The sequence below is a fragment of the Diplotaxodon limnothrissa genome, linkage group LG7 (assembly GCF_057381915.1).
Source record: "Diplotaxodon limnothrissa isolate DT_005_m linkage group LG7, D_limnothrissa_male_GT1.1, whole genome shotgun sequence".
NCBI classification, from domain to species: domain Eukaryota; kingdom Metazoa; phylum Chordata; class Actinopteri; order Cichliformes; family Cichlidae; genus Diplotaxodon; species Diplotaxodon limnothrissa.
Genome location: NC_140602.1, coordinates 47,006,149 through 47,032,422, shown reverse-complemented (window position 1 = coordinate 47,032,422; position 26,274 = coordinate 47,006,149). Strand labels below are relative to the sequence as shown.

At 43.5% G+C, this 26,274-nt stretch overlaps 1 protein-coding gene across 2 annotated transcripts in view; it reads right to left on the bottom strand.

The window, feature by feature from the left end:
• The window catches only part of uhrf2 (ubiquitin like with PHD and ring finger domains 2), a 52,305-nt gene extending 30,800 nt beyond the window's left edge, over positions 1-21,505 (bottom strand). For both annotated transcript variants that reach the window (XM_085359782.1, XM_085359783.1), the window contains exons 1-3: positions 21,178-21,505; positions 13,467-13,850; positions 5,720-6,039 (exon numbers count right to left, since the gene is read on the bottom strand). In XM_085359782.1, coding sequence (XP_085215908.1) covers positions 5,720-6,039; positions 13,467-13,850; positions 21,178-21,330 — 857 coding nt within the window. In that variant the 5' untranslated portion in view covers positions 21,331-21,505. The remainder of the gene's footprint in view (positions 1-5,719; positions 6,040-13,466; positions 13,851-21,177) is intronic.
• Between the last annotated feature and the right edge of the window lie 4,769 nt (positions 21,506-26,274).

Below are 26,274 nucleotides of genomic sequence, written 5' to 3'. Positions count from 1 at the left end.
CAAGAAGGAACGGCGTTCACGCCGCCGTCGCACCACCCCACAGCCGGACATTCGGACTCCTAATTCACCTGCTGTGGTGAGTGAGGACTCTGTGTCTTTTCCAGACATTATGACTGTTCATTCAGGAGCTGTGTCTTGTGTGGCGGAGGTCAAAGCGAGCTGCTTATCGCCTGCGCAGCCACCCTCAGTTCAGTTAGCTCCCTCGCAGCCACCCTCAGTTCAGTTAGCTCCCTCGCAGCCACCCTCAGTTCAGTTAGCTCCCTCGCAGCCACCCTCAGTTCAGTTAGCTCCCTCGCAGCCACCCTCAGTTCAGTTAGCTCCCTCGCAGCCACCCTCAGTTCAGTTAGCTCCCTCGCAGCCACCCTCAGTTCAGTTAGCTCCCTCGCAGCCACCCTCAGTTCAGTTAGCTCCCTCGCAGCCACCCTCAGTTCAGTTAGCTCCCTCGCAGCCCTTCACAGCTCAGTCGGCTACCCTCCTGGAAGCCCCCGCTGCCTGGTATTTTCAGCATCGGCATCTTTTCCCGTCAAGATTTATCGCTAAATCATTCGATCCTCCCTTAGGAGAGAGACTGCATCCTCGCTGCCTTCACCCCAGTACACCAGTGTCACCTGGGTCTCCAGTGTCACCCCCAGTTCAGTCTCCAGTAGCTCCAGTGTCACCCCCGGTTCAGTCTCCAGTAGCTCCAGTGTCACCCCCGGTGCAGTCTCCAGTAGCTCCAGTGTCACCCCCGGTGCAGTCTCCAGTAGCTCCAGTGTCACCCCCGGTGCAGTCTCCAGCAGCTCCAGTGTCACCCCCGGTGCAGTCTCCAGCAGCTCCAGTGTCACCCCCGGTTCAGTCCCCAGTAGCTCCAGTGTCACCCCCGGTTCAGTCCCCAGTAGCTCCAGTGTCACCCCCGGTTCAGTCCCCAGTAGCTCCAGTGTCACCCCCGGTTCAGTCCCCAGTAGCTCCAGTGCCGCCTGTAGCGCAGGCCCCAGTAGCTCCAGTGCCGCCTGTAGCGCAGGCCCCAGTAGCTCCAGTGCCGCCTGTAGCGCAGGCCCCAGTAGCTCCTGTAGCCCAGTCCCCGATAGCAGTACGGTCCGCTGGTCAGCTTAACATCCAGCCAGGGGTCTCAAATCTCTCTGGCTCTGCATCAGCTCCTGCTGGGGGCTCGGATGAGCTCATCCAGGACTCCGCGGCTCCCACGCCGCCATCTACCTCGTCAGCTGGAGGGTCCGAGGGGCCCGTTCAGCCACCTGTCTCCGCTGGAGGGTCCGAGGGGCCCGTTCAGCAACCTTCCTCGTCAGCTGGGGGTTCAGGAGAACCGCACCAGCCTCATGCCGCGTCAGCTGGAGGGTCCGAGGGGCCCGTTCAGCCTCCTGTCTCCGCTGGAGGGTCCGAGGGGCCCGTTCAGCCTCCTGTCTCCGCTGGAGGGTCCGAGGGGCCCGTTCAGCCTCATGCCTCGTCAGCTGGAGGGTCCGAGGGGCCCGTTCAGCCTCCTGTCTCCGCTGGAGGGTCCGAGGGGCCCGTTCAGCCTCCTGTCTCGTCAGCTGGAGGGTCCGAGGGGCCCGTCCAGCCTCATGCCTCGTCAGCTGGAGGGTCCGAGGGGCCCGTTCAGCCTCCTGTCTCCGCTGGAGGGTCCGAGGGGCCCGTTCAGCCTCCTGTCTCCGCTGGAGGGTCCGAGGGGCCCGTTCAGCCTCCTGTCTCCGCTGGAGGGTCCGAGGGGCCCGTTCAGCCTCACGCCGCATCAGCTGGAGGGCCCGAGGAGCCTGTCCAGCCGCCACCTGCGACCGCCTCGTCGTCGCCTGGTCCGGCTGCATCTGCCTGTGCTTCTGCTACGCCTGGGCCAGCCTCTGCCTGTGCTTCTGCTACGCCTGGCCCAGCCTCAGAGTCTTCGTCCTCGTCTGGCGCAGCCTCAGAGTCTTCGTCCGCTGCAGCCTCAGAGTCTTCGTCCGCTGCAGCCTCAGAGTCTTCGTCCGCTGCAGCCTCAGAGTCTTCTTCGTCCGCTGCAGCCTCAGAGTCTTCTTCGTCCGCTGCAGCCTCAGAGTCTTCTTCGTCCGCTGCAGCCTCAGAGTCTTCTTCGTCCGCTGCAGCCTCAGAGTCTTCTTCGTCCGCTGCAGCCTCAGAGTCTTCTTCGTCCGCTGCAGCCTCAGAGTCTTCTTCGTCCGCTGCAGCCTCAGAGTCTTCTTCGTCCGCTGCAGCCTCAGAGTCTTCTTCGTCCGCTGCAGCCTCAGAGTCGTCTTCGTCCGCTGCAGCCTCAGAGCCGTCTTCGTCCGCTGCAGCCTCAGAGTCGTCTTCGTCCGCTGCAGCCTCAGAGTCGTCTTCGTCCGCTGCAGCCTCAGAGTCGTCTTCGTCCGCTGCAGCCTCAGAGTCTTCTTCGTCCGCTGCAGCCTCAGAGTCTTCGTCCGCTGCAGCCTCAGAGTCTTCGTCCGCTGCAGCCTCAGAGTCTTCTTCGTCCGCTGCAGCCTCAGAGTCTTCTTCGTCCGCTGCAGCCTCAGAGTCTTCTTCGTCCGCTGCAGCCTCAGAGTCTTCTTCGTCCGCTGCAGCCTCAGAGTCTTCTTCGTCCGCTGCAGCCTCAGAGTCTTCTTCGTCCGCTGCAGCCTCAGAGTCGTCTTCGTCCGCTGCAGCCTCAGAGTCGTCTTCGTCCGCTGCAGCCTCAGAGTCGTCTTCGTCCGCTGCAGCCTCAGAGTCGTCTTCGTCCGCTGCAGCCTCAGAGTCTTCTTCGTCCGCTGCAGCCTCAGAGTCTTCGTCCGCTGCAGCCTCAGAGTCTTCGTCCGCTGCAGCCTCAGCCTGTGCTTCGCCCGGTCCCACCTCGACTGGTCCCGTGCCCACCGGGCCTCGGCCAGTACGCCTGACACTGGAGAGCCGCCGCCGCTGCCTTCCGCGCGGCCGGCCCCCTGAACTGCTCCGTCGTCTCCTTCGCCGCCGCCGCTGCCTTCCGCGCGGCCGGCCCCCTGAACTGCTCCGTCGTCTCCTTCGCCGCCGCCGCTGCCTTCCGCGCGGCCGGCCTCCGGACCAACTCTGCCACCTGTGCCACCCGCCTGGTCGGCCCCCCGACCGTGTGACCCGTGAACTCTGGTGCCTGTGGGCTCTGGGTCGGCCCCCTGAACTTTATTTTTGACTATGGTCATGTGCTCCCGTGTTTTCTGTTGTTTATTTTGTTTCCCGTTCTGGTCCCTCCGTCCTGGTCCCCCGCCTCCCGCCCTGGGTGGGTTGTTTTCTGTTTTTGTTTTTGTTTCTCGGGTTTGGGCTGTCGGGAGCCAGCCCTTTAGGGGGGGGTGGTGTCATGGTCCTGGGCCATGTGGGCCCAGTATTCTTAGTTTTCATGTATTTTTGTATTTTGTTCCTTATTTAGGCCATGTTTTCTGAGTTGCCCTGTTGTGTTGTTCCCTAAGTGTTTTCCCTTCATGGCTCTCTCCCCCCTGTGTGCCCTCTGTGTATTTATGAGCCCTCGTCTCCCCTTGTGGTTGTTTCATGTTTCCCCAGCCCGTTACGTCTGTGTTTCCCCGTGCTCTCTCTCCTCCTGTCTGAACCTCTGTGCCTGTACATGTCATGTTCAGTTCACCCTGCCCTGTCTCGTTATGATTATCAGTGTCACCTGTGTTCCCCGTGTGTGCCCACTTTCCTCGTTTACCCTCTGTGTATTTCTGTCTGAGTCTCCCTCTGTTCGGCGTCGCGTTCTCCCTCATGTTGTGTGGATCTTCCTGTGTCTTCCTGCGAGTGTTAGTTTACTTTTCCCAGTTAGTTCTGTATGTCCTGTATTCTACCGTGCCAGCATTAAAGCTGTGTTCTTTAAGTTTATCCCCGTGTCTGTGAGTCTGCATCTTGGGTCCTTCTCCTGCCTGCCACACAACGAACCGTGACACTTATAGTCTTTTAGACATCTAACAAAGATTTTATCAACTTGTAGGGAATTCTCTTACTCCTCGGAAGACCCCTGAATTTTTCTCTATTTGTATTAACTTTATCTTACAATGGACTGAATAACATCTGGGTCTTTAATGTAACACGTAACTATACAGCTTCTTCTAAGGTCAAAGGCAAGATGAATTAAAAGTTTAATTTATATTCAAAGCTCAATTCAAGTGGTCCACACTTCTTAAGAAGATCCAATCCTTCTTAAGAAGAGGATTGAATAAACTATATAAGTGATTTTTATTGGTTAAATTCTCCAGGCATGTTTTGGAGAAGTTCACTTACTATGAATTGCCTATGAATAGCCTAATTGTAGTTTAGATAAATATCAGCCCAAAATTTAGGGGGTAGTCAATGCAGAAAACCTCCAACTGTAATTTAGATTTGCCTGTGATGTCCTTAATGATTACGAGAATCTTACACTTATGTCGGGTTCAGCAAAAATGTAACAGTCTAGCGCACACGCTCAGTTCCTCAGAGCAGCCAAGAGGAGATTGTCCCAACATTTAGCCCCGTTTCCATTTTTGCGGCTCATTATGTTCTGTCGCAATACTGCCCCAAACATTGCATGCAAAAACATGGCGGTTCATTTCGTAGGGCTGGTTGTCTTTCTCAGACTGTACAGGCAGGAGTTTGAGGGGGAGTGCGTGTGCGTGGGAAGGAAGAGGAATCTTAACCACCCTCGAATTTTCTCTGGCAAACAAAATGATGGAAAAAACCTGGAATGGTGCTCAGGACAGAGAGGTAAATATGCACTTAGTAGGAGGCAAAAGAATATACTGGATAAGCTCGTACTGAAAACGAAAGCTAATAATTGCGGATAGTGGGAAGAACATTAACTGCGATCATATTCTTGGCTGGTAAAGATGCAAATCAAATATTATGGTAACATCCTGCGTTTAAAGCTGTTCTAACTGGTTTCTCCCTTTCTCTCCCTTTTCTGTCTCTCCTGACTTTCAACAATGGAATAATCCAAATAAGGAACCTGAGACTAAAGCAAACTAAATAAACAGAAGCATATGTGATTCATAAGAATGATATTTTATATGTTTTAATGAAAAGGGGGGAAAAAACGATGTAGATTTGTTAATTCCCCTTACAGGAGCATTCTTATCCCGCTGCAAATGATACAAAACTGAATCAAAGCTGAATACTGGAGATTTGGGAAACTGGGAGATGCCAAATGGGAATGAAGCCCACATAAAAGAAAACGCAATGACTGCTCAACAAACCCCCGATACCATTTCTCTGGCGCAGCAGCCCTTGACAGAAACACATGCACACTACGATAGACACGGCGAGGAGGCTATGTCTCACCGGTGGCATGTTCACAGCAATTACAGACAAAGCTGAAGAAGGCAAGCAAAGAGGTAATGCTCCTGAGAACTCATGAGTTGCCATGGAAACATCGGCTTTTGAATGAATTTGCTGGAAAAGGGGTATGCGCGAGATAGAGTCCAAATTGTAGTATCAACTACACAAACCCCCTTTCTCCATCCCCCGGACTGCCAGGAGAAAACAGGCTGCTATTCCCAGCGGTTAGTGATGCTTGCAGCCAGCAGTACCATAAACAAACACACAGCACATTTATGTTTAGTGGTGAACGCACTGGCTGCATGAACAAAAATGTTTTTAATACCTGGGATATGAAACCGTACTTTCTGCTGTGAGGAAGGCAAACATTTTGCATTGGCGCTAAAAAATTTCGATCGGGCAGGATTTGAGCGTCTAGAATGATTTTCTTTCACCAGAACAAAATGCCGCCGCACCGATGTGCCGCGTTTGTTATCACTGCTAGGCTGCATCAGTAGAATGGGCCACTACTTACTCTTCATATTTAATGTGGTAAATTACGTCCTCTTCTCTCTCCTTGCTCTCCGACGCTGCTGTAGAGTCTGTCTGAGAGGTGGAGGCTCCGTTACTCTCAGAGTTTAACACAACATTAGTCCTGTTACTGTCCGTGTTTTGACCGTGGCCGTGGGCCTGTCCCTGCTCGGCCTCCAGTTTTCCATTAGTCCTTTTTGGGGGCCGGCCCACCTTGCCCTTTGTGGGCGTTATCTGTCCTTTGGGAGCGCGTGTCACATTTTCAATGCAGGCCTCAAACCAGGCACCGATGCTGACGTCTCTGCAGTCCACCAGCTCGTTAATCTGAGGAGAGAAAATGACTAAATTAACACCCGGTCCTGTTCGAACCCCGCACACAAATATCGTCTTTTTTTTTTGAGGAGCTGATGTGTAGGGGGATTATAACATCCAGTGTCAAAGACTAATACAGCACATGCCAGAGTCAAAATTCTAAAACAGCAATAACCCTGTTATTATCTTTTTCACTTAGTAAATACAAAAAACAAACCATCACAGAGTGAATGTTATTCAGTGGAACGGATAAAAAACAAAACCTTTGATTGGAAAGAATAACATTATATATTGAAAGACAAAAAAAGACACAAATCCTTTTGGGGTTGCATCAGGAAGAGCATTAGGGCTGAACGATTATGGAAAATAATCTAATTGCGATTTTTTGCCCCAATATTGCGATTGCGATGCGATATGCGATTATTTTTTAAGGTATTTGTCTTCTGTATTATTAAACAAAGACAAGCAATACATCATATAGTATGGCCAATACTATATTACATTAATTTTAAACTGTTCTTTCCTGGAAGACAGACCTCTGTTATGATGACATGAGGTGATGCATGAATTGATGACTGACATTTTTATTTAACTTCTTCAATCACAACAGTATATTTGAACATACACAATAGTTTATTTTTAGCTTACAAACATCTGAGCATAAAGTGCTGACAAGGAACCCTGGTGTAAACATTAAAATGAAAGTCAGTACAATGTGCAGATTGCAGAAATATACATAAAAAAAATCAGTGGCTTTACCACACTCAGTTTTTCGACATCTGTGAACTACTAGACAGTCATTCAATTAAAAAATAATATTAAATAAATAAAACTAATAAATAAAAAATACACACATCTTACTGATCTCTGCAGTCAGTAACATTACACATAAAGTGCAAACATAATAGCAATTGTATAAACACACACACAAACACGCCTTTAAAATTTAAAGGCGTGAAATTGGACGGTCTAGCCTTCTGATTAGCTAATCAGAAGGCTAGTTCTGATTAGCGTCACCGCTGTCTCGGTGGAGTTTAATAAACTCGGCCGTCTGCTTCTTGCTATCTAAAATATAACCAGACACTGGTGTAAATTCTCGACTGTCTCATACTTCTGTTTAATAAGTTTTCTGTTTGACGTTTAGTCAGCTGTGTGAAAACCAAGGAGGAACCCACCCGGGGGATTAATAAAGTTTTATTTTATCTAATCTAATAACTTTAATCTCAGCCAAACCGATTTACTCACGAACAAACAAAACACTGAAAAAAGCCCAACAATAACATTTTTAGGTTGTCTAAGTGACTTATATATTACGTTTAACCCGAGCAGCGAAACTCCGCGGTGATCTGAAAATGATGTGCCGGGAGTTGTGCCGTTCTCGGCCGCATCAGTAACCCTCGAGCTCCCGGCTAGCTGTCGAGCTGGTGGGTAGCAGACGCCTCTGAAAACGTCGAAGCACTTTTGCAAATATGGGATATCTTGATAAACCGAGCAGATATTTGATGTTTACACAACTACTTTCTCGCCTGAAAATATGTTAAAAGTTTATTTTGTGACCCAGAAAGATTAGTATGAGTAATTTTAAAACTTAGTAGCGGCCGCCATTGCTGGAAACTGGAGTTTGGCTGGGCCGCGCTATGAATTCTGGGATATGGTAGTAATTTGGACAGCCTTCGGCGTGTCGCTGTGACGTAATCGGTCTACAAATGCGGCCTCAGGAGGATGCAGCCCATGAATTGTATAATATAATCGCAGTATAATCGCAGCCTTTGCGGTTAGAAAATTGCACTTGATCATGTCGCGATATTATCGCAAATGCGATATATCGTTCAGCCCTAAAGAGCATCCAGCGTAAAAAATAAATAAATAAATAAAATCTGCCAAATCAAACATACGGAGCTACCCACTGTGGAAATCCCTTATGAATAAAGAAGCAGCTGAAAGTAGCTTTTAGTGAAAGAAAAAAAATATTTCAAAAGTGATGACTCTTTTGGGATATCCTCTGTAAAAGCACATGCATGTTTGCTAATGTATTTTGAGGTTTTCATGGGCTGAATTTAAATGTTTTTACAGTTTTTAGGTTAAAAGAATAGCCAGAAACAGCATAATGCTAATATATGCCAAGCTAATTAACTGAAAATGAAACGTAATAAGACTCAACCACTCCTTCATTGCAAATCCAACTCTGGATTAGCCTAGCTTTGCTGTCAAAACATTTACATTAAAACAAGTATAACCACACTGAATGATTGCATGATTGTTTCAACGTCTCTTTTTTGTCATATATCTCTAAGCTCACTTTTTTCTCTTCTCTTTCCCCTCACTCCCCAACTGTCTGAGGCAGATTGCTGCCTAGTTCCGATCTCTTCCAGCTATAAAAGGGAGTTTTTCCTGCCCACTGTCGCCAAGTCTGTGGGGTTGTTCTTCTAAGATTGTAGGGATCTTTACCTTACAATTGAGATATGCAGACACTTGGCTGCTTACCATGTGATGTTTACTTGTGTGCCTGTGATGGCATCAGCCACACAGGGGTAAATTAGTCCATTTGTTCACTTTATTAGTTTGCTTTGCAGTTTTCTTCATTAATATAATTCATTAATCATTTGGTTAAACCTAACACTGATATTACGAGGCGCGCACATAGTAGCATTGTGTGGTTTTTCTAAAATGTTTTGTTATATTAATTATGTTTCTCTTTCTTTGAGTTCCCTGGGTTTGGGCGGTGGCTGTTTCCTGTCTGGGCAAAAGGCGTGGCTGAGGACTCCGGGAACAAAATGCCTGCTCAGCAGGACCAACCATGGGCTTACCAGGAGTAGGGGTGTTTTAGGTTTAGTTAGGTTATTCTGTGCTTAGTTAATATTAGTGTGTGTTTTTGTTTCCCCCTACTATGTGTAAATGGTTTTGCTAAACCATTATAAAAGCTACCCTCATGTGTCTTTGTAATTAGGTCAGTTTGCGAGTTAAGTTGTGTCTCACTTTGTTTGTTTAAGTTTCTGGAAATTACTTTTCGTGGAGTTATATTTAGTTGACCTCTTTTATGGGCCTGCTAATTATGTTTTTGAATTTTGTCATTTTTTAACTTTTTTGAGGGTTAAATTAGAGCTGGGCGATAGAACGATAACGATATGTATCGCGATATAACTTTTACTCGATAGAGAAATTAAGCTATCGCGATAGACCTCGCCGCTCTTGTCCTCTTAAAAAAAAAAAAAAAGAAAAAAAAAGGTCAGCCGATCCAAATTCAGTAGCGCAGAGCTGAACCAATCACAGCCGCAGTCACGTCGCGTGACTTGCTAAGTACAGAACAAGTGCCAAGCTGCACGTGTGTTTGTTTGGGAAGCAGCCAGCGCATAATGGAGGAAATGAGTGTGCCGACTAGAAAAATCAACCGAGCGTGACCGAAGAGAAAACCGATGATGGTTCCAATGCCGGAGAGATTGTCGAACGGAAGAGCCATAGAAGTTCCGTAGTGTGAAGGTATTTCGGCTATTTCAAGTCTGACAAAAAACAGAGTAGCGTGCACTGTAAATTGTGCCGAAAGCAAGTCTGGAAATACAATAAACTGGTGCATGCGTCACACTGTGCGCCGCGTTATTGTTTCGGTGAAATGAATTTCTACAATACTGTTACTGTTAATTCTACTCTCTGCAGTGTTTAAATGCTTACATATACACACAGTTACTGTCCGTCCACACATACAACTCGGTTCTGCTTCTATGCCGCAGCTTTGTTTACTTTTTCCCACCGAGGCTTCTAGACTTCTGATTGGCCAACATTTCTGCACGGTTAGGAATCTAGCGCCACCTGCTGCTTTGGCATGTTCATAGCAGCGTTTTCCTTCATTTCTGCCTTTACGTGTGAACGGGATTATTTTTTAAAACGAAAACGGAAAATCTCCGTTTTCAAAAATACCCGTGTACGTGTGGACGTAGCCTCAGTCTCTGACTGGAAGCGCTAATTCGTCATTCGGCTTTTGTCAGACTAAAGTAACTGTTAAAACTGTTTGAAAAGCTAAGCTATACAACAAGGAGAGATTGAGAATTTCCTTTTAGTTCTCAGTTTATTTGATATTGACAAAAGTTAGTCAGTTTTGTCTGTTCTTCTGTAAAACAAACTAAGATTTATTTTTAGAATTAATATTTTGTTTCTAAGTGGAATTGACAATTTAGTCTGTTTCATTTGTTCTATTTTGAAACTTAAACGCTTTAGCGGCTGCCTTTTGTGTAGTTTGCAATATTTGCCTTTATTTATCTGAAAAAGTCTCATGTTCCTTAAGTACATCTACCCTGTTGAACTTATTATGGGAAATAAATATTTAAAAACAAGCTGCTGATTATTTCACATTTTACTTGTGAGCAACGGCACATTTAAATCTTACAAATATAGTTATTTGGCTTATATCGTGATAGATATCGTTATCGCCTGAAATGAAAAAAACATATCGTGATATGAAAAAATCTCATATCGCCCAGCTCTAGGTTAAATTAAAGAAAACCCTTTTTGAAGATATTTTTTGCCTGTGTCCTCTATGCCTTGGCTGCTTGGTCCCTCACAGTGCCAAAGCAGTTAAAGCAGTCAGATGAAGGCTGTTTATGCAGCAACCTCTGCAACGAATTTCGTGTGGCGACAGCCAGCAACCGCTAACAACCATTCACCAACCAGTTGGGGGAATATACATTTTTCCTAGTGGCTGTATCACACATTTAGCACCATGGAATAACGTCCAGCAGTAAAGTTAAGAGCACCATGGAATAACGTCCAGCAGTAAAGTTAAGAGTGGTACAAACTGTGTCTGGCTTTTTTAGAACACTACTGGAGTTGATTAATTATATTTTTAGGCTATTTATCTCCAATTTTATTTGACTGGTGGCCTTTCAGTCAAATAAAATTTATTTTATCTAGGAAAAAATGAAGCAATTCCCATGTCTCCTTTTCATTACGCTACATAACTATTAATTGTAAGCAGTAAGGTTGGACGATATGTACAAATTTTCCAACCAACAATCGTCAGTTCAATAACCAACGATAGGTGATATATTCGCGCATGTGCAGACTTTTTGATTTGCGCGTTTAGAACACAGAAGAAGACCAAACATGGACAAGCTAATTGCCAAATTGCACACTGGAGGAGAAGGCGCAGATAACGGACTGTTACCTCAGCGAGGAAGTCGAAGACGATCCACTGGCTTGGTGGAAAATGCATGAAATACGTTTCCCATTGATATCACACATGACACGGAAATATCTGTGTATACCAGCCACAAGCACTGTCTTCAACACTGCTGGTAATATTGTTAACCGCTGCTAAAACCTGATGAAGTAAACATGCTTGTTTTCCTGTCAAAGAATTTATAAGTTTTGTTTGGAGGGAATATTTTACCTTCTTTTCTTGTTTATTTCAGTATTAATATAGCTACTTTTTAGATTATTCATGTATTTATTTATTTATTTGAGATGCGTCAAATCGCACAAAAGACTTAACTTTACGTCTGAGGGGTTTTTTTGTTCACTGGAAGAGACATTTTGATTTTTAACTTATATGTTGTTTGGTCAAGTATGTAAGACAGATAAACACTGGAACAGCCTGTAAACACGGTTATAGTGGAAAAAAGAAGCCATTTTCTCTTTGTTTCTCTCCCCACCAATCTGTTTTTCTATTTAAATAAAATGCTTTTCTTTTTTCTGAACATGGGCTACTGCCGTGCTTTCTTTTTCTTATGAGTTTGAGTAAACGAATCGCTGCTGCATTTGGGTGCACTCTGAGGTGTGCATCTGCTCGCAGCTGAAGGAGGGTGCCATTAAAACATTATTTCTGTTGAATGCTTCTGTTAGCTTCAACCGACATCATTAGCAAACTTACCCATGGATAAATAAATAAATAAACCGCGCTTGTAAAAACGATCGATATTCAATATATTCGTCCAATCGCCCAACCTTAGTTTGCAGTTTAATGTGCAGCTGTCACGTTAGAAATAAACAGCACTCATGAGTTCCATGAGTGGAAAAATGAATATATTAATATATTTATTTCACCACTATGTAAGCTTGTAATGATCAAATAAACAATTTTCTGCAGTATTAGGCCTACCATCATGCCTCAGTTACAGCACCAATCTTGCATTTTACTGTCATATTTTTTATATTCTTCATAGATCTCTATCACCTATTCCTCTGATGACATCTGTGATTGGACTAGGCAGTGCTTAGTTGATCCAAATACACTGAAAAAAATGGGAGCTTGAAGCAGAAAGCCTGGTTTAACAAAGAAAGTTGATAACTATCATTGTGATACCCATTAAACTGGGGTTTTAGGGTCTGTCAAGCCAGCTAACACAAAGAAAACCTGACTATGTTGAATTGAAAAAACTCTGGTCTAGTAATTACTTGATATCTTAATCTGGAAATGTCACATATTAAACCTTAAAATTGCACAACAGTCCAAGAAGACAAAAGATTTGAAATTTTCCATATTGAATGAGTTTAAACATGCAAACCACTTATACCTGTGTGTCACGTTCGTGCTAATTTTGTTTATTTTTAATGCTTTTGTGCAGAAATATTTCACAAGTATTCATTAATTTATTCTACTCGTGTTTATTTGTCAACACCATGTCTGTGCTGAATGCTTAGAGACTGTGAATGCACGTGGCCTTAAAATCCAGTCAAGTCAGTAGCACAATTTGCAGCTCATCTACTTGATTATTGATTTTCCTGCATGCTGGACGGGACTGTACGCATCAAACTGAGTCCAGTCCCACAGATATAATTCTCAGCCAGACTCATCCATACCCAGTATGGGCTTTGACTTTCTATTTATAATTTTTAAGCTGGTTAGTGACCCAGTTGTATAAACCTGTTTCTTATGTGTGGTTGCTATCCTGACAAGGTAAGCGACGTGAAGCTTATACCCAAAGCAATTAGGGTATCAGACCTACAAACACTTGAAGAGCGAGGAAAAAACTAAGTGTCAACACACCAGAATATGGTTACATATGAGAAAGTTTAGGGTAATTTGTGGCTGGAATATTATATCTAAGCAGATGTGCTAATACATAAGACAATAGGGAATGTAAAAGATGACTGGTAAGAAAAAAGGAGTGCTTAAATCAAATGTTTCTACCCATTTTTCTTCAGGTTACTTTCATCAGGCAGGCTTAATTACATGACTGCAACCGGCCAACATTTAATGCTCAAAATGACACTGACGTCATCATTGCCATGCAATCTGACGTTTTCAGCAGCAGTGAAAGAGCAGAGACACATTTAGTCTCTAATTTGATTTGACAACCACATAAACAGGAGAACCTGCCCAAGTGTCTCTGGCAGTGAGTTAGCTTATAGGGCACTAAACTCTCTGTAAGCTGGCCTAGAGCCAGAACAGCCACTCAAATACAAAACCATGCAAACATTTCCAAAATATTTACATCCGTCATCCTCACCTTGTACATGCCAATTCCTGGATCGACTAGTGTGTTCCTGCTGGACGTGGGTGACTGAGTGTCCTGCGCAGGGCTGCAGGACTTGAACCCATTTTTGGTTGCGTTACTGGTAATGCTGGCGTCTGGCTTGGTTTCATTAACAGTGCTGGTACTGAAGCTGCTGTCATTGTCTATACTGGTGGTTTCCATAGCAGCGGGGGAGACGAGAGCCGAGGAGTTGTGGCTTTCACACTTAGAATCGGGGGGAGAAATGGAACTACATCCAACACCCGAGGAGTCCTTGGTGGCAGGGCTGTCTGGATGGTCGGTCTGTGAGCGAATCAGCAGCTGAACAATGTCATTGAGACCCACGTTGTAGTCAAACAGTGTCTGGCCATCCTCCATCTAAATGAATACAAATGAAAATCTCACTCTTTAACATTAACAGGCAAAGATGTACAGACGCAGAAAACCACTGCTGTATACAACACTGCAATCAATCATTTTCACTGCCTATAAATAAACACAAGCTATTAAAATGTTGCTAAGACAATAATACATTTGAAATAATAATAGTTTACCAACATATTTTAACTTTTATAAATAGGATTATTCCAACCACTACTAAACTGTGCATTAGCAATACTGTAGCTCATTTTAAATCCATAACAAACCATCACTTTTTTACTTTTGTTCTACATTTCTTTCTAAATGGACATCTGTGTAAAATGAAATAACCACCGCTGCACTGCAGAGTGCCCTCAGACAAATACAAGAGGCTGCTTGTCAAGGACAAACAACACCAGAATACAACACTGAGCACAGTGAGTAGAACACACACTGTTACGGCACTCGAGAGAGGAAATTAAAACACACGCGGCACTTCCGATACGTTCACGTGCTTTTAAATTCAAAAAGCACGCGGTGCTCAAAGACGCAGCAACAACATTTACTCTCTGTTCTTAAATTGGGCAATTTTCTGCTACTGATTGAATGCAATTAGCTACACGTACAAGTTAAGTGTTTCACTGATTGTTCTGAGCGTAGAGGAAAAGGAAAAAAAAACAAACATTTGTAACAATTAGCACCTATCGCTGCTGACGATGACAATGGGATATGTGCTGAAATGCGGGCGCCGCTCTCTAGCATCCGCAGCGGTTTTTCTCAAGAAAAAATAAATAAGAGATCTGGGTGCATGAATTAAAGTGATAGCAGATGTAGCTGGGGGGAAAGAAATGACTGGGTTGCCATGACAACCGAAAGAGAGCACCCCCTACCCCACCCCACCCCGATGACTCTGAATCATATATAAAATCACTGTCAACCAACCTACAACTAGCGCCACCACCATCATCATCATCATCACCAGCATGGCCCTAACAGGCAATGTGGCATATGAGCTTCAGCAAATGTTTTTCCCTCCCCTCTGGGAGGGGGGACAAGTAACAAAAAAACACAAGTATCAAAAAAAAACACATGAGGGCCCATTACAAATCCAAATACACTCTTCTACCACATACGATCTACTGTTAAGCGTACAGTGCAGCCACTGCCTTAGGAGTGAAGCTTATGGTGGACACGCCAACTCATTGCAGACATCAGCTATTCATTTCAGCGCTCAACCCCACAAGCCCATTGTGCCGGGGAGACAAGCATGGCCGCCACTCTCTCTCTCCTTTGCTCTCTCGTTTTCGTTATTTGACAATGAGGTGGAGAACGCTTGGACGTGTAGCAGCCGAGCAGTAGAGGGAGCAATCACAATTTCCCCATCCGTGCATGCTTTTTTTTTTTGTGTGGTTTTTTTTTTAATAGTCTCATGAAATTTAGATCAGAGAAGCAGTGGTGCAAATACAGCCATACAGTGGTTGTTATGCTTACCTGTCTATCTTTCTGTGGTAGTCTATATCAGCATTTTCTCTGTCTCCCTGCCTAAGCTCGGTCTTCGATTTAGCCTCAGTAATTGCCTATCGTCCGCTGCCTTGTCTGTCTGTCTGTCCATCTTTTGCGACTTGATACTGCATTAAACCAAGAAAAGTACACAAAACAAACAGAAAAACCTCCCCCCAAAAAATATGCATTAGGACTGCAGGCAGAACCTGCAAAGAGGCAGCCTCACTGCTGAGAAGTGCGGGGCAGAGAGATGGAAAATCACCCAGACAGACAGACAGACAGACAGAGAAGGAGAACAACATACAGCAGAATTGCACTGCACCAAACGCACAAATGATATCTGGGCTGCTTCTACCTGCTTTCCACAGCGGCTTCATTACTATTAGTGTGATCAGCCTCTCGCTGCGAGATGTTACAGTCCTGACTTCAGTCATACTCACATGAATAATCCCCAAAACAAAGAACAAGCAACTAACCCAGCAAATGTTGGGGGTGAAAGAAAAAGGGCTTTATACATTCAAGGAGGACGAGATGTATTTGACAGCATGCCGTTAACGTTGACTAAGGACATGACATTTTATTCCCCACAATAACCGCGGCAGTATTTAAAAACACTTGCTTCTGATATCTTCATTGTGTGACTCACTGAAATGTCATTTACTGTTCCAGGGGGAGACTGACTTTAGTCACGACCGCACATCACGGCAAAGCTTTAGATTAACCCGAAACATTTGACTTGAAGATTTCTCAAAAGGCTCGAAGAGTCGAAAATAATAAATATCCTTGGCATGGCGATGTTGCACGAGAGTGTGTGTGTACGTGCGCGCGCCCTCGCCTGTGAGTGTATCACAATGTCGAATGGAATAAAATTAACAGCTACGAACGAACAAGGCTAAATTCTCTGCTGAATTTCGACAGCCCTTTAAAAGACTAATGGCTTATCATACCAAAGAAAACACAAAGTATAATGTCAGAAAGAAAGAAAAAATCAAACCGAGATAAGACAAAGACCTGTAGCTGCTGTAAAAACATGCTGAACATCTACACTCTTCACATTACTCTTGAGATATTAAACCACAATCCCTTTTCTGTTTCAGACCTCCCATTGTGAAACTAATCTGTTTATATTGTTTTGAATATACACCCAATAATACCTATAAAAGAGCAAAAACCGGGGTGTGTGTGGGGGTGGTGGTGGAGAGTGATTTGGTAACTCCATCGTTCGCTTTTCTACCAGCGTACTGTCACACAGTATCACAATGTATGACTTTAAAGGCTTTTAATACACGAATCACTCTGCCATTAAAGTAACTAGGCAACCTGCTTAGTGTAACGATGAAAAGGTGGAATCAAATAAACAGACCAAGAAAGCAACGCAGCGCATTTAATACCAGCACCAGAAGGTCTGAAGTGACGGTGAGAATGAGGCAGAAAATAGCCTCCTTGCTCGGGCAGACCACCCTGCTCCGGCACAATTTCTTCTTTTTCTTCACCCACGCCCCATGATGGCAAGGAGTTGAGCAAAATAGGTCAAATTACCAAAAACAATGACACGGGGTGTGTCTGCTTCCCTGCAACATAAAGGCTTCCATCTTGGCTCTTTTATATTCTTCAACCCGCCCACAGTCATCCAATCTATTTACCAAAAATCCCCTGCTCGCCAGCACAAATTACCTAGAAAGGTAACTTCCACTTGCAGCTCTTTTCATAACCTGGTGACTGCTCGCACGGCGGGTTTTAACGAGAAGTGTGCCGGCAAGGTAACAGATGTCACACTGTGCTGTTTTGCATCGTTTATATAAAGCAGGTCAATTACTTAATCATTAAATTATAAAGAGGACCAGTCCTCTTTGGCCACATTCATTCAAATTAAACAAGTTTGCATAAACATGAAAATCTCTTTGCTTGTTGCTCCTTTGATTACAATTCAAAAGTTGTTGGGGTTTTTTGCCTTTTCTGTGTTTTCAAACATTTTTAAAACAATCTTTTGTGGTTATCAGAAAGCATCTGTGCATAGTTAAGAGTTTAATGGCCTTTAAATTAGTCTACATATTCAAATAACGTATTACTCTATTTGAAAGTAACAGAGCTTGCATTGCAGCGTTAAACAGGTAGGAAATCTGATCTCACCAAGCAGGCTTTTTTTAGTGCCATGAGGTGGAGATGTAGAGCTGTGAAAACATGAAAGCCTATGGTTGTAGTTTAATGGCTCCCTTTGTATTTGCCCTTTGTCCAGTCTATCAGTTGGAGAAGGGTGTGACTGTGTGCACTCAAGGCTGCAGAAAACTCAGCTTCCCTTGAAATTTTCTATGAAATCTACAACTTAATAATAACAAAAGAAAACCCATCAAGTGAGCAGGCAAAACATCAATCCATGTGTAATCAAAGAGTAACCATATCTAGGTCACGGCGAGCGCCTGTGTGAATGGGAGCAAGCCAATAACCATAGCCCGACAACAGGGCAAGAGCAACAGTGGAAGACATCCCGACTCTTTGCGCATAAAACATGTTGCTGCTTTGGTATTAAATTTAAAAAAAAAATAAAACAAGCTTCATACTTAAATCAAATAAGTGCAATGCAAGCTGAGCTTGAAACCACTTGAGGAAAAAGTCAAACCTCTAAGTAAATGTGAAGCCTGCTGCAAAATGAGTGTAGGCGCTGAGCAGAAAGGCCGCACGGCCAGTGGAAGGTGTGTGTGAGCCTGCTCGCGAATGTGACTGACTAGAGACGTTCAAAGTGAAACAGAGACACTAGGACCGCTCGGCGAAAATGCAAACAAACAAAGAAACATCAAAACACCGTGGCAAAGTTGCACAGCTTCTGGCTTGAGACCCTTCCGACTCAAGGGCAAGCTTGAGTCTGAACTGGTGAGGCAGCGTGAGCACTGAGCTGGAGGGAAAAACAAGACGCCATTTTGAAAAGAGAATTAGACCGAGTTGCTCTGCTACAAGTCTAAATCCTAACACAGAGCGCAGGCACCACTGTGCGTGTAAGGGCACTAGCCAGTGCATGTTGCGTGTCACTGGCTCATTCCATGCATTACTTAACACATGGAAATCCCCCAATCAACGCTCTCCACTTATTTTCCAGTGAAATAAAGGAAGCATAGCATCAGATTTAATACACAGGCCTAGCTTTTGCAGCCACAGCTACGACAGTACATAACAACTGCAATGTAACAGCTCATTAATTGTTCATCGAGCAAATAGCACTACTATACTTTATCTACTACCCCTGATTAAATCACAAACAGTTTAAAGAGGAGCAGTTTGCTTTGTGCTTGGTAGCTATTATGGATTTTATAAAGAAAAAAGGTGCTAAGAGCACTGAAATTAGTTTACTAGCCAGAGAGGCGCAGAGGTGTAAAAGCAACTACTCAACCATCGCTTTCCATCACAACAGTTTGTTCTTCTTTGATCTGCCGTAATGAGTGCGCAACGGCGAGCTAGGCTGTAAAAATCTGCCTACAGTTCTCGAAGTTTCCTTTCACTCTGTCGTGCAGTATATGCGGCAACAAAAAAAAGACACAATAAAATCAACCCATTGTGACACGCATGAGTCAGAATTGAGCGCCTGTTATCATTTAATTAGACAAAGAAGAAGAAAGTTAGGCCCGCTTGAAACTACAGAGGACCATTTTGCAGAGGAATGCCTCGGCCTATAATACAGCCTGACACATGTGAAGAAGGAAGCAAAAACGAATGTAAACAAAGTGAGATCAACATATCACGTAGGCTGCCTGCTTCCTCGGGGCTTTTTCGGCTGGCTGACTCACACTGTGTTAATATCAGCTTTGTAATGTTATGCTAAAACTCAGTATAAATCAAGGCACCAGTGTCCTGCCAGCAGCAAGCATCCTCTGCTTATTACTGATAGTTACAGCCAGTGATCTTTCACGCATTACACACCTTCAGATATCGCAGGTCACGCTGTTATATTTGGATTCTTTCAGAATAATTAAGACCCTGAACTCAAACGTGCAGGACTTGAAACGCAGGTGATAGTCATAGATTTTCCTAATGCTTTTTGCATAGACTCCTTCAACAGCTACAAAAAGTCTGCATGCATGCGTGTGTGGTAGATCGTAAAATGCGCCAGCATGCATTAAAATAAAGAAATAAGCACAGGCTGTGAGGCTGTGAGGCTGCTAGCTGCATGCGACCGTCCGCCATGACACACACAAATGTGCACGCCTGTCTCATGGAAGCTGATTACAGCTTTCACGATCGTCTTCATGGAAAGCTAGTGATGATGATGATGAGCTTTTTTTTTCATTAATATGAAAGATAGATAAATTGTGCACTAAAATCTTGCAAGCCGAAGCCAATTACCACATATTCTTGCCATATTCTAGCCTGAAAACCAATCAGATATTGTCTTAATCTCAAATTAGTCTTGAGCTCTTTATTTTTGTAACACTTCCCCTTGAACACTGCTGCTATCAGGTGTGACATACTACATTACCATGCTTCCACTTATATCTCAAAAAATGTTACATTTTGCCTTTTTTTATGAAAGCAATATAAAAAGCCAAAGTGGTCTATGCGGGCAGATTAAATTACATACAATGTAAATGTTAGATTGTTTACATAATACTTGTAATAGTATTTAAAAGCACACACTAAAAGGTTAAAGTCATATTTATTTACCTGAGAATATTTAAGAATACACATTAATGCTTTTCTTTAACATTTGACATATCATGCGCTACAGAAAACAGTTACTATCATTCATTTAGCAAAGTCTTAATGTAATAAATAAGTAATGGTGCAATTATAATAAAAGATAACATTTTAGTAGCTTAGGTATAAACTCTTGTTCTAGAGCCTGGACTGCTGAAGTAATAAGGGGCACATAAAAGAGACTTTGTTTAATATGAACTCCAACACAGATTTCTATATAAACCATATTAACTGTGCATTTATAATATAAGTATTAGACTTTTATAGCGGCTAAATAAATACTGGATCAATGCCTTGCAAAGCAGAATCATATGGCATTGAGGACAGGCTCAGAGTCTGGACCCCAGTTCTGTGTCTAATGCAAAACATGCCTGTATTCCGTGTGAATCTGGATGTTACAGAGCGCAGTGTGTGCACAACAGTGTCAGGCAAGGCAGACAGGGCAGGCAGGCAGGCATGTTTACAGTAGACAGCCCTCACTGTCCTCACTGTACAGTGAGAGTACCGTGGTGACGCCACATTGTAAACACTACACTTGCTTTTAGATGTCAGGGCACGTGTTGTACTTCCTTAAAACCCACCACGAGCGCAAACACAACACAGGATCAATAAAAGCTTGAAAAAACGACTCACCCAAGTTAGAAATACAGTGCAGATATACGTGAGCGTGTTTTCAGGATACTTAAATGTACAAAAAAGAAAGAAAGAAGAAAAAACTGTTAATGGGGTGCACATCTGTGAGGGATGTGGGCTGTTTTGTTTGCACAGCACTACTTTCGTTCTACATGTGGATACAGAGCGCGAGCTTCCCTATTCTCTCGCGCGGCAATGTAAACAAACATGTCTACTGTGGTGGGACATTTGTTGCATGCAGCTCTCCACAGCACCAACCTAAACAATGTGGGGAGGGGGGACAAAAATGGGGAGGCACACGCATCCGTGCCGTCCCAGAGGACTGCTGCACACGGTGTACCCCCGGTTCTCTTGCGCAAGAACTATTGGCGAATTCCTATCAAAACAGGAAGCTCGCAAGGGTCCGAAACGGCTACAACACTCAGAGGAGGACCGCTCACTCTCCAACGAGCAACCCGTAACCCTCTCGCCAAGCGTCAAAAAACTGACTGTTGCGTGACGGGGTGAAACAAAAACACGGCTTTACCTGTTTCCCTCGGTAGAAGAGGCGCTGCTGTTGCGGGCTTACATTGAAGATGTCTTGTATTTTCAGGCGTAAGGACTCAATTTTTGTCAATCTAGAAAGATCATCAACGGTTCGTGTCTCCTTCCCGTCTATAGTACGAACCTGGATCCACATCGTTGCGCCGCCGTCTTACGCCTCAGATAAACAAGTTACAACGGTAATTCGGGGCAACAAATTGTTTTCCCCCGCCCCAGGGTTAAAGATTTTTTTTTAAATGGTCAGTGTTTTTTAGGGCTTCATTGCGTTTTCCTCTGCAGAGGTAACGTCTGACTGGCTCGCGCAGGAGGTGCCTCACATGAGGTCGCGGCGCCAAGCAAATCTCGCGAAGTAACGTTAAGCACAGTGTGCAGTTTTAAAGGCACAGCTCCCCCTTTTAGTCTAAAAATAATGGGGGGACCATTTGAATTTGACTTCTTATTGTGTACTTACGAGGTCAAGTTGGCTGTCTTACAATAATACTGCGGGGTTTGCGTGAAAGGCTTAAATACGTAATAACGCAGCAGGGACTTAGGAGTGACATAAAAGGCCCTTTGCAGTATAACACAAGTACAGACCACCGAACAAGCTTATGGTATGTTTAGCAACAACACGTGGGGGCTATATGTTACTATGTGTGACGTATGCTCCTCGGCCTAAACCAGGGTCCTATAAAGAAGTCTACAGCGCTGAAGACTTCAATGAGCCATACTGCAAAGAGTTCTTCAGGCTGTCTAGAGGTCTTTCTTGAGGCCACTCGGTGCTTTTTCCACTCATTTTCAGTCCACTCCTTGTACCTGACCATTTTCATAGGGATGTGTTTGTAGGTTGTTTTGACTTTTTTTTTTTTAATTCAGTTTAGTTTTTATTCAAAAGGTTTTGTTTTAGTTAGTTTCATAGTTTGTTTTCATCTTTTTCTTTTTTGGTGTATGGAGGGCATATATCAGAGAAAAGATTTGGGCAAATCAGTGCAGATATTACCATAAAAACACTGAACTTTTTGAAAACAGTTTACTCAAAGATTTTTAGACAGCCAAAGTCTCAAGAAGTATGCTCATCAATACCACATCGGGCAGGCTGTAATAGAATTTTAGCATATTACCTCTCTATTTTTTTTAATTTAACTATAATGACCCAGTAAACCACTTAACACCAATCTAAAAATTAAAAACTTAGCCTAATTTTGTTTTCTTTTTCTTTCTTTTTTAGCAGTCACAACTGATGTCCAACATATTTATATTTCCAAGTGGACCATTATAGCTTTTGCTATACTGGTCCATTTGATAGTCATATTTTATTAGATTTTTATTAGATTGGGTGAAGGAGATGGCATCAAGTGTTGATTTGGAACGACTTACTCATATTGTCAGAGCAAAGGGAGTATATTTGAAGAAATATGGTTACCTTTAATTGAGTTTCTGAGACATTATGAAGGGAATTAACTTAGAAAATGATACTTGGTGCTGAGTTGTTTTGTATTTTTTTTGTATTTATTATTTGCTCTTGTTTTGTTTGTTTTACCCATGCTTGATTTGGTTTTATTTTATTTTATTTTTATCTATATTTGTTTATTTTGGGGACTATGTTGTTTAATGTAAATCTTATGTTAACTGTACGATTATCGTTTGCTTGTTCTGTAATATAAAGCTTAATAAATATATTGTTTGTTTGTTTTTATTTTGAGTTTTTACAATCAGACCAGACAAGACCGGGGGACAGAAAAGAAAAAGAAGAAGAAAGAGAAGTGGGGGGGAGAAAGTTAACAGAGGAAAGGGAGAGAAAATAGAGAAGAAGAGGGATAGAGAGAGAAAAAACACTGAAAATCTGCTTCACCACCTGCTGAAAAAAACAAGCAAAAACACAGTTTGGAAACCACAGCAACAACCAACATATGCATTGCTAACAGTAAATAAGAAATATTAAATTTTATTGAGCAGCATACAATATTGTGTGCGCACCTGCGTGTGTCTGCAGGACCACTGCAGGGGCAAACGCCTAGAAAAAAGGTGAGGAGAGCCCTGGAACGGGGGTCACTCAGCAGCCGGTGATGAGCCCACAGGTTCCATCAGCAGCTGGCTAAGCCAGAGCAGACCCAGGCCCAGAGACCTGAAGCCCAGACCCCAACCAGACGGCCAGTTCCTCTTCCCAGCCCCCTGCCCCAGACGGCAAACAGAGAAGTGGGTGTGAGAAGACTCCATGCCTCACTCCGCTCATGTGTGGTCTTGATGGGTGCTGTTCTTGAGTGCATTTAAAAGAGAGGCACGGTCCCAACAACCCTCTCTTGATTTCAGCTGGTGACAGCTCGGCCCCTCCCAGGAACCCTCAATGTCTATGTGCGATTTAAAATTGAGAAGTGGGCACTGGCACCAGAGGTGAGGCTGAATAAACAGACCGTCCTCTGGATGCCGTTCAGTGTGCCGACCACCAAGGCCCTATATATACTGAGCCTAGTTTAAGGGCTGAACCAGTGTTGTGTCTACACATAACAGACAACTTACCAAAGAACCCTTTTTAAATTTTTAGGCACTTTGTTACTAGGAGACTATCACAAAAACACACCATTTGTTTGTACTTTTTTAGTAAGTATTAACAAATACTAAAGACAGCACAGCTTGACAGACATAAATTTATATTTTTGCACCAACAAGGGGTTTGCCAGAGTGCTATTAGCTGAAAATTTGACATATCTCAGCATGGTGTGCAGGACAAAAGAAGATGTAGCAGGTGTGAGAAACTATCTAAAGCGGGTAAGCAGTATATGAAAGTCATGTCCATAAAAACGGGAAAAAATCCAGCAAAGACCTGACACAGGACCTGAGAGATACATTCAATTCCCAAAAGTATTCACTCATCCAAATCATTGAGTTCAGGTGTTCCAATCACTTCCACGGTCACGGGTGTATATAATGAAGCACGTAGGCATGCAGACTGCTTCTACTGTTTCTTGTGAAAGAATGGGTCGCTCTCAAGAGCTCAGTGAATTCCAGCATGGCACTGTGATAGGACGCCACCTGTGCAACAAGTCCAGTCATGAAATTTCCTCTATCTGAATATTTCACAGACAACTGTTAGTGGTAATGTAACAAAGCGGAAGCAATTGGGAACTACAGCAACTGAGTCATGACGTGGTAGGCCATGAAAAATCACAGAGCGGGGTCAGTGCATGTTGAGGCATATAGTGCACAGAGGTCAACAACTTTCTGCAGAGTCAGAGCTCCAAACTTCACATGGCCTTCAGATTGGCTCAAGAACAGTGTGTTCTTTTTGTTCAGTATGTTCTGGGGTGACAAATCCTGGTTCTTCATCTGGCATGCCGATGGAAAAGTCTGGGTTTGGCAGTTGCCAGGAGAGCGGTACTTGTCTCTCTGCATTGTGCCAAAACAATGCCGACAGAACAGTTTGAAGATGGCCTCTTCGTGTTGCACACAAAGCAAGGTCCATAAAGACAGAGATGAGCGAGTTCTGGAAGAACTTGACTGGCCTGCACAGACTTTGTGCAGTGCAGTATACATTTTGCTCTTCAATTGATCCATGTTTGCCAAAGTTTCATCAGAAATTATTTCAGTGGAAGGGTGGCTGTCAAGAAATGATTCTTACATAAGGAAAACAGGGAGAAAAGGATGAGGTATGCCAAATTACACAATAACTGCACTGAAAGTCAGTGGCAACAGGTTTCATGGAGTGATGAATCCAAATTTGACATTTGTGGTTTAAATTGTTGTCAATATTAGGAAAGACCTAAAACACAGCAGAGGTTCTATCGTGTTTGGGCCCACAGTTCAGTCAGTGGTCTTGGGGGATCTTGTTAATATGGATTTATTAAGCCAGAAAAGTACCATCAGATTTTGATCCACAATACAATATTGTCTAGAAAGACTGACTGACAAGAGCATAACAATGATCTCAAACAGACTAGCAATGCAGTAAAAGCATATTTGGAAAAACAAACAGTGGTACGATATCAGTCATAGATTGGCCTCCCCAGAGGCCAGACTTTAACATTATTGAAGCAGTGGGACCATCTTGACAGAACAGAGTTTTAGATGTCTTCAAAAAATCTAGAGAACTATTCCTGAAGAATATTTAAAGAAATGACAAGAAAGCTTCTTGCTGTGCTGAAGAACAAAGGTGGTCATACGAAAATACTGACTTTCAAGCTCTTTAGAATTGTATCAACTGTTTTTGTCTTGCATACTGAATTTCCATTAATGTTTGCATATGTATCAGTTAACTTTGGCACCTATTCTAAGTTTCATCTTAAAAATATAAAGAAATAAGGGTGACTCAAGAGTTTTTCACAGTATTGAATTTTAGTCAAACCTTCCACCTTCTCACAAGAAGGCCTACAGCTGCATCACTTTGAGAAAGATGCTGCTCTTGCTCCAGCAAGGAAACCAATTGCTCTTCTTTTTTCATTTATATTTTCACTTAATGACACATGGGATCAAATACATGCATTATGTTCTACAAAAGCATGCGGGGCACTTAAAATGCAGTCATAGTATCGCAACTATGCTGCAGACATATGGAAGCAATTTCTTGACCATCTTCAGTATTTCCAACCTTCTGGATATCCCTTTTACGATTTACTGGAGAAAGTACACATATTTTCGTATTTTGTGCTTTATATATTAGTCGGATTTTCTTAATGTATTTCTTAAGTGTCATATAACTCATAATCATCCATTATTTTGCGCCAAAATGAGGGCCCATACTGGACTGAAAACCCACCTTTTAGCTGCGCTGAAGTCTCTGTGCAGCACGGTTCCCTGGTGGCATAATTGCTTAATTAACAGTTGTCCCAGCAGGAGACCACCTCGTTGTCAGAGTTGCTCATTTTACTGCGGCTCCATGTCACGTGCTTTGTTAATGTAAACCTATGAGTTGTATTACATGTTGTGCTAAATCACACTCTAATTACAAGTATAGCCACAATGTGATTTGGGGTAATTAATAAAGAGGTTAAGGGACGACCTGAGAGATTAAAAGAAGGGAAATTTACTCTAATCACAGGCGTGTGACGCTCATCTGCCGTACATTGATCTCTAGCGACATCTACCGGCCAAACGTGAGACGTGTGCG